General features: G+C 44.2%; 1 protein-coding gene across 8 annotated transcripts in view; it reads left to right on the forward strand.

Annotated features, from left to right (window-relative positions):
• Window positions 1–19,160, forward strand: part of BLTP3A (bridge-like lipid transfer protein family member 3A) — a 59,666-nt gene extending 40,506 nt beyond the window's left edge. For 7 of the 8 annotated variants that reach the window (XM_032792654.2, XM_075064925.1, XM_075064929.1 and 4 more), the window contains 10 exons: window positions 341–476; window positions 1,148–1,341; window positions 2,152–3,707; window positions 5,183–5,379; window positions 7,544–7,698; window positions 7,804–7,954; window positions 10,383–10,648; window positions 11,595–11,703; window positions 12,250–12,365; window positions 14,842–19,160. In XM_032792654.2, the coding sequence (XP_032648545.1) occupies window positions 341–476; window positions 1,148–1,341; window positions 2,152–3,707; window positions 5,183–5,379; window positions 7,544–7,698; window positions 7,804–7,954; window positions 10,383–10,648; window positions 11,595–11,703; window positions 12,250–12,365; window positions 14,842–14,967 (3,006 nt within the window). In that variant the 3' untranslated portion in view covers window positions 14,968–19,160. Of the gene's footprint in view, window positions 1–340; window positions 477–1,147; window positions 1,347–2,151; window positions 3,708–5,182; window positions 5,380–7,543; window positions 7,699–7,803; window positions 7,955–10,382; window positions 10,649–11,594; window positions 11,704–12,249; window positions 12,366–14,841 lie in introns of all 8 variants that reach the window. The other variant, XM_075064923.1, reaches the window with a different exon arrangement.
• The last annotated feature ends 231 nt before the right edge of the window (window positions 19,161–19,391 follow it).

Consider the following 19,391-nt stretch of genomic DNA (forward strand, 5'->3'; position numbering starts at 1 on the left):
AGACAAGGTGGGTGAGGCAGTATCTTTTATTGGACCAACTTCTGTTCCTTCAAACCAACAGAAGTTGGTCCACTAAAAGATACTACTTCACCCACCTGGTCTCTACCAATAGAATTGTCCATTAACTTCTGATTGCCACATCTTGTATTGGTGGTGATGCAGGAGGCATAAAAATTCAAAGCTTCCTGCTGGATTTTCAGATCCCGGTTTGAGTTGGAGGTGCTAGCATTTGATGCAGGAATGAATCTTTGAGAGAGGATGAATATGGGAAACAGTGATGCTATATGAACAGTCACTTTTCTAATTGACTCCAGTGCAACTACTTGTCTTTGTTGTTCAGGTTTCCACAGCTGGTCAGCAGAGTAAGAAACCTCCCACCTTGCTTTCCTGCAGCAGGAAATCCCTTCCAGACCAGGTCTCTGCAATTCATATTGAGTTCACAGAATATTACTTCCCAGACAATCAGGCATTTCCAGGTAATGCAATAAGGTTAGCACCTCACTTGGTGAACTTCCTAAGGAGCCAACCCATCTTTAACACTCCTGATGCATAATCACCTTACAACTAGTAGGGAGTCAGTTTCTCTGCATCTATGTTCTTGTGTAGTCTCCTGATGTTCCTCTCTCTCTGTATATGTTGATTTTTTTGCACTCTTCTGGAATCCTGGGTAAATTCCCCCTAGAAGGGAGGATTAAATTTGTGTGACAATAATTTGCCCACATGTTTACTCAAAATATACCCCAGTTTCTGTCTGTTCAAGTCTTGGGGTTCTGGTTCTTTCTTTTGCATTAGTGCAGGAATCAGGAGAATCTGAGTTCTGTTCCTGGATCTACCACTCACTCACTGTGTGAACTTGGCTAAGTCACTTTGCTTTTGTGCCTCACTTTCTTCCTCTGATATAAGGATCCATCTCACAGGGGTGTTGTGCAGCTTAATTCATGTCCTTAAAGCACTTTAAGATCTTTGAATATGAGACAACCTTACCAGTGCACAGTATTACAGTAGTGTATGGTCTCTTCCCCTGCCACCCTAATGTTCTCAGACTGTGGTGAATACTGAATGCTTTCTCCAAAGGCTTTAGCTAGCCATGCTCAAACCACGTCAGCTTCTTAGTCACCATTAATTGTTCCTTTCTCATCCTTTCCAGTTCCAGGCCCAAACCTGTACCTGCAGCTGAATGGCCTGATGTTTACTCTGGACGCAGCAAGCATGCTCTGGGCAAATCTCTTCTTCTTAGATCTCTATCGCAGCCTGGAGCAGTTCAAAGCCATTTACAAGCTGGAGGACTCGAGAAAGCGGGATGAGCATGTTGATGTCCGACTGGATGGCTTTAGGCTGAAGGTACCGTTCACTTCCTTCCTGCCCTAGTCTGCAATGGTTTCCTGCTCTCTTTCTTGAAGATAAAATAGTGAGAGACCAAGGTACAATGGCAGCCCAGAATGAGAGGAAAATGAAAACTTCACCTTTCTAGACTGGCCCCTACTACTGTTAATTTCTATTTGTGATCTGTGGATGGAAGAACACATGCTTAGAGCCAGCCTGGAGCGAGCAGGAAAGCTGATGCTTAAGAGGCGGGATGCATGGCTAAAGGGTGTAGTATGTTGAGTGTTTCTCCTCTAGGTTGCCAATTCAAAGACAGCTAAAGCAGTAGTAATTTAAAGTTGTTGCTGTCTGAAGGCTGTTTGGCCTATATAAATGAGTTGGCAAGTCTCACACCAGTGCCCAGTGGACAAATGTCCACAGCACTGAAATCCTACTGCATTTGGCGCTGGCTAGCCATCTTGTTGGCAGTCTTGGCAGGCAGGCTAAGGCCCAAATGGGCCTTGGAGACAAAAATCCCTTCTCTCCCCTAGAGGTGGGTCCTCCCAGATGTGGGCACATGGGTGGAGGCAGGGTGGGATAAACTTGTAGTGCTGGTGCCCAAGCTGTGGTTAGTAAATAAAGGATTTCAGTCACTGGTGCTATTGGGCTGGCACCTTTTCACCTTTCAGAACAAAATACACTTTAAAAAAAACAGTTGTTCTGAATGTATGTCTTTCTCAGAATATGTGCTAGGAGTGATAGCACAGATATCACTATGCTAAATGCAATATACTTTCCTGGAATGGGCTGCTAATCTCTCCCCTTCTTATTTATTCCCCCTCACTGAAGCTTAGTATCCCGGTGGACAAGAAAGTAACTGATCATTGGGACCGTCCCAAGGCCCTCTCCATTCACACTTCGGAGATGACTGCCTCCAACTCTCGCTATGACCCTCACTGCAGCTGCTCAGCCCTCCAGAACATCTTTCGCAGATTTGCCAATTCAGAGTTCTTCCACTCCACCTACACCCAGTTCCCAAAGTCTCAGGACAACTTCAGCATTCTCCACACCCTCTTCCTACGCCATGCATATCAGGTGGAAGTCAGAGCCCAGAAATGCACCGGCTTTGCCCATTCAACTTGGAGGACCTCTGCTTCTGAAGACCTGTGGTCTGTTTACTTCACCCAGATCTCCCTGGACTTCGAGGGGGCTGAAAGTTCAAAGGGCAGATCCCTTAACTTTATTGACCCTTTCCCCCTCTCCATTTGGGCTTGCCTTCCCAAGAGATGGGAGCAAGCTCAGGTGTCCAAGCTGCAGGCCTCTGCTGCCTCGGAATTGAAAATCAAGCCTTCTGCTAGCTTTAGTAATCATGCCAAATACCAGGACCGTACCGGAGAGCCTGGGCTCTGCCAAAGATCAAAGACTGAGCAGGACCTGAAAAGCATTAACAAGGTCCCGGAGGCAAATGACATCTTGGGAGAATGTGACTGTGATGGTGGCAGAGAGGATGCTCATGAGATGGAAGCCTCTGCTGATATTCATGTGCTTGCGTACTCGACCGCTCATGTGAAAATGCGTCTCAACCATTACCAATACCTGGTGCTGCTCAGGATGAAGGAAATTTTGCAGATGCTGCAGGAGCAGTTGGCCCAAGATACACAGGAATTGACCGGATCTCCCTTAGAACCCGTAACTGCATGCATGGGTATCATGTTCAACAGTGCTGAAATGGCCCTGCTCATGCATCCCATCCCAGGCTCTGGCTCAGAAGCTAGGTGCATGGACTCTGATACAACGAGCCTGATAGAATCTGAGCTCTCACCATCAGACAGCAGGGAGGGGCTGGCTACTGAAGAGAAGGAGCTGAAATCAGATGCCAGGTCAGAAAAGGAACCGAGCAGCCCCTCAAAAGTCCTGGAAGAGAGCGGGATTGAAAACATGGATGTGAGCATGACCATGTTGCCAGAGAGACTGCCAGGATCCTTGAGTGATGGAGCTCTGGGAGGAGCTGACACAGCAGATCCACAGAGCAAGAGCATGGCAGAGAGGGGACCAGCTGAGGAAGCACATGAAGCTGTAGAAGCCCTGGATACAGGGAGACTAAGCGAGCCCAGCAGCCATTCTCAAACCTCTCTTGCCCTTTCTTCCAGCCAGTCCTCGGAGGCACCACCATTAGAGAGCCGAGACATGACTCTTAAGGAGCAGGCAGAACTCATCCCCTTGAAGAACCTAGATGTAGAATTATCAAGCGCGCTGCATATGACTAAGGATGCCACTAAGGAAGCCCTGCATGTGACCATGGATCTCACAAAGGAAGCCATGTCTATAACTAAAGATGCTTTCAGCCTGAGCCGGGAGAAGATGGCTTCTACCGTGCAGAAGATGCTCTCTCTACCCCCAGTCAAGTGAGTGATTTCTCCTCTTGCCCTTCCAAACAGCAACAGCAAAGCTGAGGTGGGGATGTGTTTAACAGTGACACATCCACATTCCCTCTCCCCTTTAGAAGTCCTTCTTTCCCTCTGAGTCTGAATGATCTTTTAAACTGCAGGCCATTCACTTTCTGGGAAGGGGGCAAAATGTTGGCTGACTGCTTCCTTTCTTTTGCTAGTGGTTGGATCCAAGATCCTACATGTCCATAGTCTCTAGCTCCTTTCATTGCTGTAATGTAGCCACTTCTGGGATGGAGGGCAGCATGCAATTTGCTGTGCAGTAGTAGGAGGGAATTTTGGCCAAGGATCCCTGGGAAAATCCCTATTCTTTTTTAAAGGTCTCATGATTTTAACATTTAAGAGAAGGCAGGACCTTGCTTCTTAAGGTCTCATCTGAAACACTGGCACACAGTAAACTCTGTCGTATATTGTAGATGCTGCTGCAAAAGTTTGAATCTATACTTCTAGGTAATGTAGATAAATCCAATATCTGTTCTGTTCAATGTAGGTTCTTATACTGCGCTTATCACTGTACTGCCGAGAATCTTCTAATAGTGCATTAAATGATGTGACTAACTCTATCAGGTGTTGTACAGTTAGACCCCTAACCATCCTCTCCTGCTCCGTTCTCACTATTCCTGTGACTTTCTCTTTGTCCCCCGTATGAAGGGGGTGCAAGATGTTAAGACACATCACCAAATAAGAGTCTTTCCTGAGGACTGGATGGCTTAAGGGATATAGGAATCTTTCATTTCTTTGTTATCAGTGTAGGGCAACCCAGGTTGTCCATGACCTAAAATTCTGACCAACTGACAGGTTTTTAACTGCCTTTGGGATGGGTTGGTGATTCCCAGTTCAGTTCTTAGTGAGCTGGTGTCCACAGCTGGTCCCGTTCCAATCATTCTTCCCGAGGTAATACAGAGAGCTGGGGACTAGGGTGTCTGGGATAGTGCAGGAAGTTGGTAATGCGACTCGGAGCCTTTCATCTCCAGGTTGCTAGTTCAATCCTAGCTCAAGTTACCTGATGGCTGTTTAGTAGCCTTGGTGAAAGGTCTGGGTAGATCTCAGTCTGAGTCCTGTAGACAAGTGTCCACACAAGCCACTATCAGCTTGAATATAACAGGTCCCCATGCTGGAAGATACAGAAGAGAAGGCATGAACTGAAGTCCTAAGTTTTCTTTCTCCTGCAGAGGTGGCCCCTCCAGGAGAGGACTGAGATGCCTGGATAGGAGATTGCAGGAAGCTTGCGCTGTCACTGGCTCTGCTGTGGATAAATAGGATTACATTTTCTGTTTCACTCTGCTTTGCCCACCATTCCATCCCTGACAATTCTAAATGAAGCCACAAGCTGTGCTGATAACATTGTATTGTTTAATATAGAAACAGTGTAACTGTGATAATGAATTTAGTGCCTGAAAGCTAAGCTGTCTGTTTCTGTGGGTTTTTGGTAGGGAGCCTGTGTCTAAAGTTGAAGAGGGCGCAGCAACCCCTATGGGCGGCGGCAGCAGCCGAATGCATTTCTTCTCCTTGAAGAGGACTGCATCCCAGCATTCCTTTGATGCCACCTTCCTAGATGGGAACTGCCCTGAGGACAGGCTGTCTGTGGACAGTGATGGCAGTGATGGCTTTGTGATGCTCATGGACCCTGGTAACTAGAAATGCCTGTGTGCTTTCTTCCATTATTAGTTCACACAGCCAAATTAATCTCTGATGTAGCTAATGGAGTGATGTATACTATACCACTATGTCTGTCTCTAACTGATCCTGTGCATTACTTACTCCTGGGCCGTCCACCCAGTCTGGATCTCTCCAATACTGCTTTTTGATATGCCTTCTCTATGAAAGAAGCTGTAGGGCAAGTACAGTTTAAGAGAACCCTGCTGGTATCTGTATGGTATGGTCACTGGCACACTCAAAATGTGGAGTTAGCTCTAGAGAGGGTTTAAAACATGGAACTGGGACTTTGGAGATCTGGATTCTATTCCCAGCTCTGCCACAGTTTTGTTCCATGACTGTGGGCTAGTCACGTCCTCTCTTTCCTCATCTGTAAAATGGGAGGAATAGTTACTATCTCACTGGGAAGTTAAGAGGCTTGATTCATTAATCATAGGACTGAAAGGGACCTCGAGAGGTCATCTAGTCCAGTCCCCTGCACCCATGGCAGGACTAAGTATTATCTAAACCACCCTGACAGGTATTTATCTAACCTGCTCTTAAAAATTTCCAGTGATGGAGATTCCACAACCTCCCTAGGCAATTTATTCCAGTCCTTAACTATCCTGATAGCTCGGAAGTTTTTCCTAGTGTCCAACCTAGACCTCCCTTGCTGCAATTTAAGCCCATTGCTTCTTGTCCTATCCTCAGAGGTTAAGAAGAACAGTTCTTCTCCCTCCTCCTTGTAACAACCTTTATGTACTTGAAAACTGTTATCATGTCCCCTGTCAGTTTTCTCTTCTCTAAACAAACCCAGTTTTTGAAATCTTCCCTCATAGGTCTTGTTTTCTAGACCTTTAATCATTTTTTTTGCTCTTCTCTGGACTTTCTCCAATTTGTCCACATCTTTCCTGAAATGTGGCGCCCAGAACTGGACATAATACTCCAGTTGAGGCCTGATGAGTGTAGAGTAGAGCAGAAGAATTATTTCTCGTGTCCTGCTTACAACACTACTAATACATCCCAAAATGATGTTTGATTTTTTTGCAACAGTATTACACTATTGACTCATATTTAGCATGTGGTCCACTATGACCCCCAGATCCCTTTCTGCAGTACTGCTTCCTAGGCAGTCATTTCCCATTTTGTATGTGTCCAATTGATTGTTCCTTCCCAAATGGAGTACTATGCATTTGTCCATATTGAATTTCATTCTGTTTACTTCAGACCATTTCTCCAATTTATCCAGATCATTCTGAATTTTAATCCTGTCTACCAAAGCACTTGCAACCCTCCTAGTTTGGTATCATCCGCAAACTTTAGAAGTGTACTCTCTATACCATTATCTAAATCATTGATGAAGATATTGAACAGAACTGGATCCAGAACTGATCCCTGTGGGACCCCATTTGTTATGCCCTTCCAGCATGACTGTGAATCATTGATAACTACTCTCTGGGAACGGTTTTCCAACCAGGTTTGCACCCACCTTATAGTAGCTCCATCTAAGTTGTATTTCTCTAGTTTATTTATGAGAAGGTCATGCAAGAGAATATCAAAAGCTTTACTAAATCAAAATATATATATATATAACGTCCTTCTCTTCAAAGCCCTCCATGGGTGGGCCCAAACTACCTGAGGGCTCACTCTGCATGGTCATAACCTCCCGTAATGGGTATTCTCCTCTAGAATGGTGGGAGTGCTAACTTTGATATTGACTGCAGGAGGCAGCCTCTGGGCAGCTGGTCTGTGACTGTACATATCACTATTGGGAAGAATCAGAATGACCATGAATCTCAGGACCTGCAGAACACAACGTTCAGAACCCACTTCTTTAGCCTACCATTCCCCCAAATAAATAAACTTAAATATAACAAAATACACAGCCCTTCTGGGTTTCAGAAGCGTAATCCTTTTGTATTCATGTTAGAATTCTAAGGCACTTGGATATTACAGTGCTTGTAGTGGTATAGAAGTACATAGGTAGGTGAAATATTTGTAAAAGTGCTGTAGAAGGGCCAAGTGTGGTGTTGGGGGTTACAGTAAATGTGTCATTTGAACTTTCTATCTTTCAATTAAATCAATCCAAGCTGCTTTTGATGGTTTTCAGGAAGGTGGCAAAGTGGAACTGTATCTGAGTATTCATAATCTGTTTTCAGATCATAGCCTGGATTCCCTCACCCCAGGACAACTTCTTCAGGACCTTCATGATGCAGGCAGCAGAGCAAGCCCAGTGGTAGAAGATGAGGATAGAGGGACGCCTGACATGAACAGCTCAGCTTCTCAGAGTGGAGAAGACCCTAGCCTTCAGCTGGTCAGATTTCTTTCCTCCCTCTCCCTAAAGTCTTTCTTTAAAGGAACCTTGCAAAGGGGACAATGTAGCTATTTTGACAAGTGGTACTGTGACTTGCTGTTTCAGGTCTCTGTTCTGGTGCTGAAAATGAATGAGGTGAACTGCGGGATAGAGGCAAAAGGCGATGATCTCTCACTTGCTGTACAAGTTATGGAGGTTACTCTAGAGCAGTTGGGCAATATTGGAATGTGGCAGTATCTACAAAGCAGCTGTATGGGTAAGATGCTGGCCTTTGGACCTGTTGGCTTTGAAACCAGAGCATCAGGCACTGGCTGTAATTAGGGAGCCATGAACTGTAAATATGGTTTTCAGTGTTCATGTACGGTAACAATGTCTGTGAAATGTTAACAATATTGAGAGCCTCTGTCTCAGTGGTTCAAATCCAGTGTCCAAAAGTTGCTTCCATGGCTGTTTTGGTGGCTCTCAGTCCAATCTCAGTTCCCAGTGGACAGGTAGCCACATCACTCTCCTCCACCACAATTGATTCACTTGTTTATATCCAAACAGAATAAAGTCTAAATCAGTGACAGATAGATACTTGTGCTTTAAAAGAGCCTATTCCACAATGTTGAGAACAATTATAAGACACATCAGTTGGGAGAAAGAGTTTAAACAGAAGTATGTGAATGATAATTGGGAAGTCTTTAAGAACATTTCACTACATGCGGCAAAAGCCACAATTCCATTCTCAGGTGTGGCTGCACTGGTTGAAAAAACAACCTAGTTTAGAGGAGAAATGAAAGCAGGTATAAAATAGATTGTGGGGAATGTGTATGTAAATAGAAAGCAGAAGCTAGGAATTGAAGAAAATTGATAAGGGAAGAAAAATGACACAAGAAGAAATCTACAGCCAGCAGAGCTAAGGACAATAAGGACTTTTTCAAGTATATTAGGAATAGAAAGAAATGTAATAATGCTATTGGTCCATTCCTATATGGAAAAATTGTCAATAATCATAAAAGGAAAAAAATATTGTGTGTGTTCTATAGTTGGGGAAAAGACAGATGATATAGTTACACCATATGATGATGAAATACCGTCCTTTCCACCAGTAACTAAGGAGGACATTTAAACAGCAGCTATTTAAAGCTAGACATTTTAAAATCAACAGGTTCAAATAACTTGCATCCAAGAGTTTTAAAAGAACTGGCAGTGGAACTCACTGGACTATAATGTTTGTTTTTTAAATAAGTCTTGAAACATTGGGGAAGTTTCAGAGAACTAAAAGAAAGCTAACGTTGTGCCAATATTTAAAAAGAATAAACAGGTTGACCTAGGTAATTATAGGTCAGCTACTGATCCTGGGCAAAATAATAGAGTAGATGATAAAGGGCTTGATGAAGAAAGAATTAAAGTAGAGTAATGTAATTAATGCCAATCAATATGGCTTTATGGAAAACAGATCTTGTCAAACTAACCTGGTATCTTTTTTTTAATCAGATTACAAGTTTGGTTGATAATGGTAATAGTGTTGATGTACTATCCTTGGACTTTTGTATGGCATTTAACTTGGTACAAATTCAGACTAAAATAATTTTAGTGCAAATTTTTAACAGTGAGCGTAATTAACCATTGGAACAATTTACCAAGGGTCTTGGTGGATTCTCCATCACTTGCAAGTTTTAAATCAAGATGAGGCGTTTTTCTAAAAAACATGCTCTAGTTCAAACAAGAATCGATGCAGGGTCCTGTTATGCAGGTCAGACTAGATGATCACAGTGGTCCCTTCCAGCTTTGTAACACTAGTGGGGTCCCTTGTTGGTAGCCTCAGCCTAGAAACCGAGGATTGAATTGGCCTTGGAGACTGAACTTCTCCATCATGCCTAAAGGTGGCTCCATCTAGGTCAGATAGTGAACTCCTGGCTAAAAGCTCTGTGGAGTAGGGACTTTGTCTCTACAGTGCCTACCGCAATGGGAACCCGGTTCCTAGATGCTATAGTAATGCATATAATTAATAATGCTTACAGAAGCTATGTGGGGAAGCTTGCACTGCTGCTCCTGATGCTGTTATCTGTGCTGTGGATAAATAGACATCTCAGACTACACTGCGTTTAATCTGGGATGTTTCACCAGCACTGATTTCAAGCTTAGAAATCTTTAAAAGAAAGAGAGAGTAGCAATTACTGTGCTAGTGATACCCCCTGATAGCGATACACCCTTTTTTCACTAGGGGGCGTAATAAAATTATAAAATTACATAGTATTCAATTGGAATGCAAAAGCCTCTTGTCTTGTACAAAAGGTCCCTTATTAGTGGGGTGGAGTTTTGCTCGATACATGTAAGATTCTAGGTGGTGTGGAGTAAAGCTAAGTCCTCAAGAACACTGAAACCGTCTGGAGCTAACATAGCGGAGGGGTGAGTTTGGGGGCTCATGTGACTACCACTGAGGGGGCCAGTTGTGTTGGTGGATTCTGTGATGTGGACACTTGTCTGTTTGAAAATTGGACTGAAACTTGTTTCACATAGGACAGAGGGGGGAGTTCTGACACCATTCAGGGCTCCTGATCACTACCGTCATGGATTGGATTTCATCCAATGCATGAGCAATGAAAGGCTCTGTGTGCTGTATGTCTCCTAAAGGCCTATAGCCTATGGCCAATACCATGCCGCCCCCCACACCCCTATGATTTTCTTCTGTGCCTTAGGGGATCCAAGCGTAGAGAAGCCCTTAACCACAGAAGCTAATCGTACCCAGCCAGAAGTGTGCTTACGTCTTGAAATAGGACCGAGTGCCGCTGTGCACTCACCTCTGGCTGTCCAGAATGGTTTCCTTCACATCCTGATCCACAGCTATGGTGCAGAGCTCCTGATGTCCTCCCTCACCAACCTGGGACCCTTCCTCGAGGACGAAGTGGTACCCGAGGTGATTCCCATGAAGATAGAAATTGTGGATGCCAAGATTACGCTGAAGGTGTGTTTGTGTGTGCATTGGCAGGGAAAAGTGGGTATCCAGGGCTCAGCTGTGAGTAAGGTTCTACCGGGGAAAGAGAACTGTGGCTGTCTGGAGAGGTGCCATTTCCTTAATAAAGTGTGCAGAATGGTGTTCTACCCTTTCCTCCGCCTCTTAAAAACGACCTTAATGGTGAATGAACAGGTAGCTCCTTGGAATCGTAGTGTAATGGTTTGACCATGGGGAATGTGAATGGGAGTCTGAAACTCCTGGGTTCTCTTCCCAGATTTGCCAGTGACGTGCTTTGCAGTCTCAGGAAACTCGCTCAACCCCTTTGTGCTGCTCTTCTCATCTGTAAAATGGGAACAATGATTCTGACCTTTTTTGTGACGCCCTTAAGAGACTTACAGGTGGAAGCAGTTGCATAAGAGCTAGGTGGCAGTAGTCAGTGAGAGAGGGCACCTGGTGCAGAGAGAGGTCTGATAACCCACCTGTAACCAACCATGTGTCTTTGCCATACTCCGTACGACCATTCCATGCCCCCTTCCTTTGGTCTGTATCTCCTCACACAAGCATGGGCTAGGCTTACTGTGAAGCAGCAGGGCCACCTGCAGATTAAGTGCCAATTTTGATGAATTCTGATGAAAGTTTGAATCTGGGATATGCAAGATAGTAACTATGAGATGTGGCATTCAGGGGGTTTGTGGTGAGAGACTGACCCGGGTCGTCTTCAGGGATGTGACTGAATTCCATTTTGCCACCCTGGAAGGCTTTCTGCAAATATAACTAAGGCTTACATGCAGCCCTTGTGCAAAGCCATTCGCTTCTGTTTAACGGTCAGCCCTGGATGGGATTGGAAAATGCCAGAAGCAGTAACATGGCTACTGTGAGGACTTGAGAGAAAATCTTTTGCTGCATTGTACGTGGAGTTGTACATGGCAGCTGATAATTTTTGTTTGTTTTGCAGGATGACAGTCCTCGGGTGTACCCTACCTCTCCTGGCACCATCCCCATAACCTTGGCAGTGGATCATATTGTTGTGAAGCGCAGCGATGATGGAGTATTCTCTGTAACAGGTCAGTAAAGTAGAGAAGCCTGGATCCCTCATCCTTCACCACCATTACTGGAGACTAGAACACCCTGCAGTGATTCCTGCTGGTAGAGACTGGAACTGAAATATGCCTCTGCTGTGGGAGGCTAGATCTGGAGTATCTGATCAGCGTCCATTGTTCCCTTATTCTCTCCAACCACTTCTGCTGGAACAGGCTAAGAATATTATGTCCCCTGTATAAGCACCCCTCTCCTACAATACTCCGATATTCTCATAAGCATCCACTCCTACTGGTGTAACTTCTTGCTTGTTCACAAACTTTTGCTTGAGATTATAAATTAGAAGCGCAAGGCAACATTGGTGTAATTGTTAAAATAGGACTGGAGGTTTCTTTGGTTCTGGTTGTCATTGTCACTGACTTGTGAAGCCCGAGCAAGTGACTTTGTGTTTCGGTATGGTCATTTTTAAAATGAGGATAATACTCATGTCTGTACAGCACTTTTGAGACCCTTTTATGAAAAGTACTTCATGATAAAAGTGCACATATTAGTATTTCTGTGTTCCTTTCCAGCTGCACAAAAGGAGGGACTATCTTTACAGAAGAAGCCTGAGCAAGGTCTGATTGAAAAGAAGGTCCCAGTAAAGAGACTCTTGGCAGTCCCAACAGGAGCAGTACATGAACTACAGGTAAGCCATTTCTGCATGTTTCCTTCCAGACAAATAGGCAATAGCTTGTGTCCCAGGCAGCTGGCTGCAGATGAGAAAACATAAGGTTGGGAAATGTAAGACCTATACATGCATGTCTCTTTTCTCATCTAGGGTGTTTATAGACAGGAAGCCCTAGTGTTCTCTTGTGAGAGCAGTCAGGATTGACTTCCCATCCCACCTTTCACACTCAACCTCGAATCAAGAGCAATGCCTGCATCACTCTGCAGCAAACTCTCCTGATCACTTTCACGAACATTGTTTTCTGAGGGGATCCATCTTTCAGCCATCTGTCCAATCCCTGAATGGAAGAAGTTCTTTCAGATGTGGGAACTTTTAGAAAATAGGTCATAAGCAACCACAGAATGAGTCCTATAGCCATGAGAATTTCCTGGAAACACGGAACCTTCTGCTTAATTCACTCACTGTTTAATTTGATCTTCCGTTTAATTTGATCCAAACATCTGGAACCCAAATAATTTTGTATTGCAAACAAGCAAAAACAACCTCCACTTTTTATTGCCCTTCCTTTACCCAGGTATTACTAGATAATCTGATCATTGGCTACTGAAAAATGTGCTGAAGGAAGCACTGTGGTCTAGTGGGTGAAGTGCTGAACAGGGATTCAGGAGACCTGGCTCTGCCATTGGCCTGCTGGGTGACCTTGGGCAAGTCACTTCTCCACTCTGTGCCTCTATTTTCCCTCCCACTCCTTGCCTCATATATTTAGGTTGTAATCTGTTCAGGGCAGGGACTGTCTCTGATTGTGTGTGTGTAGCACCTAGCACAATGGATTAGTGATCACAACTAGAAGCCCTAGATGCTACAGTAATACAATAATAGTAATTAATTTCCTGATCCTACTGAAGTCAGTGGGAGCAGGATCGAGGCCTAAATTCTGAATGAAAGAATAACACAGCTCAAGGAAGACCCAAAAATAAACATGATTGTCCAAGACGTTGTTGACATTAGCCTTGCCATATGCTGTGGAGCTGTGTGAGGGATTCTGAAGGCCATATGTATAACAAGACCAATAGGTAGCTTCAGTCAAGGAGGCAGAAACAGATGTGACTGAATTAAGGGGTGGTTCCTGGTGTCCTTACACAAGGAGTCCTGTTAACTTTAGTATGCCTGCTTATGAGGATAAGGATAATTCACATAAGTAAGGGTGCAGAATGGAGCCCAATATTTGTCCTGCTGCCTTGCCTGCAAGTATCATAAGCATAAATCCCAATTTTGAAACTTAGTGTCCAAAATGTGGGTGCCTAGCATGAAACTTCCAAGCTTAATTACCAGCTTGGATCTGATATTGCTGCCACCAGCCAAGGATTCCAGGGCTTGGCTCCCTCTGGTCTCCCAAAACCTTCTCTGGGGGACCCCAAGACTCAGAGGCCCTGAGTCTCACACCAAAGGGAAAACAACCTCCTCCCCTTGTCTCTTCTTTACTCATCCCAGCTCCCCCTCCCTGGTTATCCTGGACGATACTGTACTTAAACTCCTTGACCTTTAAAACAGAGAGAGCAATTTACCTCCCCACCTTCTTCCCCTGAGGCTGCCCAGATTCACCCTCCGTAAATCTAACACAAAGAGAATTTCCCTTCCCTTCATTCCTTAGCCTACCAGAGAAAACTCAAACCAGTCTTAAAAAGAAAGCTTTATATAAAAAAGAAAGAAAAACACATAAACATAGTCTCTGTATTAGTTGACAATACAGGGTAAATTGCTTAAAAGAAAAAATGAATAAACAACCTTATTCAAAAAAGAAATACAATTTAAACATTCCAGCAACTACACACATGTAAATACAAAAACAATATAAAAACCTATATTGTCTTATACCTGTACTGACAACTGGGAAACAGAAGATTAGAAGCTTGAAGATAGAAAGATCCCTCTTACAGCCGAGAGACAGACAAAAGACACACACCCCAGAATTCCCTCCCTGAGCTTTGAAAAATCCGGTTTCCTGATTGGTCCTCTGGTCAAGTGTGTGGTTTCCTTTGTTAACCCTTTACAGGTAAAAGAAACATTAACCCTTAGCTATCTGTTTATGACAGCAAGTATAGTTGTGTGACACCAGAGTTGTTGCGAAGGAAAATCCCCTCCTGCTGCAAGTCTGTTCACGTGTCTAGAAGTTGGGTAGGAATCCATGGAGATCTGTGGCCATTAGACTGCCACTGATGGCTGTGCAAGCTGAATGTAATAGTGGCTATGAAAGGTATTCTAGGAAACAGTTGGAAGTGCATCTGTCAGCAGGTACTCATGCGAAAAAGCCAAATGGAATCAGTATGTCAGTAGGCTTTGTTTGCTCCCCAGCATGTAGCTGCAGGTCATCTCCAAGCTCCTGGTTTCATATTCCAATTTGACAGTACTGCGAGAAATCACCAGTCTGGTCTGGTTTGCATTTTACCTTTTGGAAAAATCTCTCTCTCTCTCTCTCTCCCCTTGTCTTTTGTAGCTAAAGGAAGCCCCAGCATTGCAGAAGAAGCTGCACGCCATGAAAATAGCCCTAGCAGAAGCCAATCTGGACATAGCGCGCCTTCTGCAGGAAATTAGGAAATACGATCCCCTCTTCCAGCTTTGACAGCAGAGGCCCAAGGCTGCAGCTGCTCAGGAGGAACAGAGATCAGCACCAGCACCAGGCAGCTAGTTTGTTACATTGCTGCTGAGAGGCCAACCTCAGCAGAGAGGAATCGCCTTGGGGAATGGAAACCTAATTGCAACTGCAGGATGAACTCTTAAGTGGGATAGAAGGGGAGGAGGCCCTGGCTGGATGAAGGGAAATGAGCAACAAGGAGCCATCTGGTTCTGGTTTTGCAGCCATGTCCCTCTGTCCTGACGGTACGGTGCTACGCTCTGTATCACTGAACCATTGCAGTGCTTAGTCTGCAAGCAGAAAATGCAGAACAGTAGTCAAGAGCCAGGCACCCCGTCCAGTCATCTTACAATGATGTTGCTGGCCTGCTTTCACACCACCATTGCATCTGCTTCCTTCTTCATGTTGGTTTACAGGGGTGGATGGGGTGGGTGTCTGTACTTCCTTTACTATCTTCCTGGGTGTTCTTGCCCAAACACACTCACCAAAGAGTACAGGCAAAAGCAATAACGTCAACGTACCCAGTTAAGGCACAGTCAGACATGGCAGAAGTTTGTTTTGCAGTGAGTGCGTCCAATGTGGAGTACGATGGGATGGAAATGCTGGGGTGATTGGCTGCAAGATATGTGGAAATAACTTCTCTCCATAGGGGAGGGAACATGACTTGCAGATGTCCCCCCTGCAACCTGTCTAGTGTAGTATATAGTGGAAAAGGGGAATAGAAGAGACCCAACAATTTGCAGGCCCAGGACAAAGTGAAGCCGTGGGGGTACTAGATTTAGGAATGCACCCTGCTCACACCTGCTGTCCCTGAACCCCACCTCTCACACTGTGTCCATATACACTGGCTATTGCCTTTAGCCTTGTGTGAAGGCTGCCACTTTGAAAAATGACCCTTGCTCATTAGCTGAAACCACAGAGGCTGAGTTCAGCTGTGTTCTCCATGCTGAAGTGGGAGAAATCCAGCCTCTCCTAACGAAAGATTATTTAACCTTTTCTTGAACTGACCACTGAGGTATCAGGCTGAGTGCAGAGTGTATAGGCCAAGGGGTAGGAGAGGGGGAAGGCCTGTAATCTCCCTGTGTGAAGTGTACTGCACTCAGACATATCTGCCAGAGGTTCACAGACTGATGTGGGAGGAAAAGCACTGACAGCAACAACTACATGAATTTCAACCTAGCCATATATTTTGAGCCAGAGATGAATCAAGTGATGTGGAAGTTCCACAAGGGGCTGATGGTGTATGTTTCATCAGGGTGCTGACACGCAGACCTTTCCTTAGTGACTTCTGGCTACCTTGGCTGCTCTCTGCTAGTTATCTGAAGGCAATGAAAACAGCAGCTGGGTAATGTTCCCTCTTGGAAGATGCTGACTCAGTGGTCATCTTCTCCGAGGTGCTTCCGTGATGAAGGTGAAGTGGCCAAAGTCAGTGTGTGACTTTCTTCATTTAAAATTCAATAGCTTTTACAGGTAAGAAAACCTAGTAGAAGGTGAAGTGGGGGTTCATGAAAAGAAGTCATTGACAAAAATACCCTTTATAATGTTGCAGGAAGCAAATGCTCTTCTAAAGGCTGATAAGTTCGCTATTTCTTCATTTTACTTGGCTGAGCTAGTGCGCAGTCTTGGCACTGGGTGAGGAAGCAACTACATGTGTGTGCTCCTTAACTAACGAGGGAATAAACAGAACATGCTAGAATCGAGCAGAGAGAGAGAGAGTCCACCTGTGATAGAAGGTAATGCTGAATGGAAGAGTAAGCTGCACAGTTTAATACAGAACCATACAAGTGTCAGAATTAAGACTGCCCACCCATTGCACTTTATTGCATTCTGAGTCTCTCTTGGATTTTAATGCATTTCAAACTTTTTATGGATTGGATTTCTCAGGATGTATTTTATATTTGTATTAACACATGATTTGTAATGCATACAATACTTTTTCTAGTGCCTCTAGAACAAACAGCTGATCCCCACCCATCTTGATGAATTAAGGTCTGGGGAGTGATGAGAAGGAAAAAATAACTTGTAATATAACCTTTTTTCCCCTGCATCTTTGTTCCTTTGCCTAATCCTGGACCTATCAGGTGTTTCTCTTTAGTAGGGAACTTGTAGTCTAAGCCCTTCAGCTCTAGGGAGGAAGGGTGCATGTTTTTATGTGCTCATTTGATGGTACAGATTTGGAGAGGGTACTGAACAATGGCTTGGAAAGAGCCAACCATGAATTCCATGCAGATGTCACTCAAGTCACGGTATGGAAGAAAGGAGAGGAGATGGACAGGATGCCAGAACCCAACACAAAGCGCTGTCATTGTTGGGATAATTTTAAATTCAAAATCTTTTGACTGGATTAGGCAGAAGGTGGAACTGAATGGCACGCTGTAGTCTTTGACCAGTACCATTGAAGAGACAGCAGCCTGGGGGCAAAGACAGCACTGACTTACTGCTGTAAGATGGAGGACTACATCTCTGCCATCAGCTTGTCTGTCAAGGTCCAACCGACCAATGCCTAAAAACAGGTATGGCAACAGCAGCAGGAGCCTGACTTTCACTGCGTGTACTGGGAGCTGGCAATTAGAAATTATTTTGCTTTTGAAGAGAAAATTCTGTTTTAAACAATCAACCTGATCTGAGCATTAGCCTGAGGCAAACGCAGGGTGGCAGAACTCCAGGCGGCTTTGCGGTTGTGGTACTGTCTCTATCCTCATCTAATTCAGCTGTGGTGGCTACTGTGTATTACATCTTGTTTGGCTGCTGTAGTTTTCATATGTTCATTTCTGTCCCTGGAAGAGGGGGGATAGTCCACCATCTCTCCATACTAGAGGAAAAGCAGGAATATTCAAAAGCATCTTTCCTGTCCCATGCCTCCTCAGAACAGCTCTTGTGATAGGAAATAATGCACATATAATCTATGTTGAAAAATCCTCTAATGTAGCAGCCCTTGTTTGATCCTATGGGCAGAGAATCTGTTACCAAGAGAATGCACTTTAACTTTTAGCAGTAGTGTGGGGGTAGACCAACTGACTATTTCCCCACCACCTCACCTTGTGTATGCACAGAATAATTTTAAAATAAAGAAAAGGAGGTTGTAGAAATGCAAGAATTATCTCTTGTGGTGAGGATCACCCTGTTGCTGAGCTAAACAGTTTTCTCCTAAGACAGGCACTAACGCTATAGTGCATCCATTTTTATATATAACCAGAATTGCTGTGAAATTAATGTACAACAGCTAATTGTAGGTGTAAAAGACATCTAATGTTGTGAAGTGTGTGTGTAAGTCCATGCTTTTGTTTCAAAGGTGAAGTTGTTGGTCACTTTCATATAAACGGAGGTTAACATTCTTTAGTCCAATTTACATGCTTATATACACACTCCGTCTCTTCCTGTTGAGATAAGGGTACTCCTGCCAGTGCTACTGGGAGGGAGAGGATGCTGATCCCACTGCTTTTCACATTGTGCTTGAAGAATCACTTTTTTCCTTTGTTTTAAAGATGTCCTGCTGTGTCTTTTAGCAGTTTGTGAAAGGAGTGATAGAGGGAAGGCTTTGCACAGCACTGGTATGTAGCCTCAGTGGCACTAAGCTACTTCCCTTTCTCTTCCATCCCTGTCACCCAGACAGAGCTGGAACGCAGTTTCCCATAGCATGACCACAGGAGCTTGGATTAGTCAGTATAGAGCTAGGTTCAGGAAAAAACTGGGTGCTTCTCTTTATCTGTATTCTGGTACAATACAGGGACCCTACTTATCAGAGCCTCATTGGGCTCCATATTCTTTAAAAACTTCCTCACTGTTGAGGATTGAAGGGAGGAGCTGGAACAGGGAAAAATAGTGAGTTTGATAAAATATTACTTTAAGTGTTATGGGAAGGTTGATTTTTGAAGACTTGGCTCTACCATTGTATGTTCTGTTAAATTAGTTAACTTAATCCTCTGTTTAACTGCAGTATTACATTAGGAATGAGTGTGGGCTGCAGGAGCTCTTGTTAGTTTAAGGGCACCTCTCCTATCTGCTTATGAACAGGGATCCTGGGTACAGGCAGAGTACTGTGTACAAGTCTGACTTGAATTTAAGACCTAGTCAGTATTGGAATCTTATGTTGCAGTATTACATTTCCATGAGTGCATTTTTTTTTTTTTTGGTTCTGTGAACCACCTTAAAAAGAAAAACTAAACTTAACTTAACTTCCACTGTGTCAAATGTCTATTTTCTCCAAGGCTGGTTTTCCTGAGTCCTGAATAAGTGCAGAATGTGGCTGAACACCACACAGGAAAAGTGACACAAAGGCTCAAGGTTGTGGGAAGGTGGGCCACTATATCCAAGAAGTATAAGAGACCACTAATAGGGCATTGTTTCAGCAGTCCCTTACCTGCTTATGGAATATAGTGCCTACACATATCCAGAGGCAGATGCTACAGCCC

Source organism: Chelonoidis abingdonii, chromosome 4 (assembly GCF_003597395.2).
Source record: "Chelonoidis abingdonii isolate Lonesome George chromosome 4, CheloAbing_2.0, whole genome shotgun sequence".
NCBI classification, from domain to species: Eukaryota; Metazoa; Chordata; order Testudines; family Testudinidae; genus Chelonoidis; species Chelonoidis abingdonii.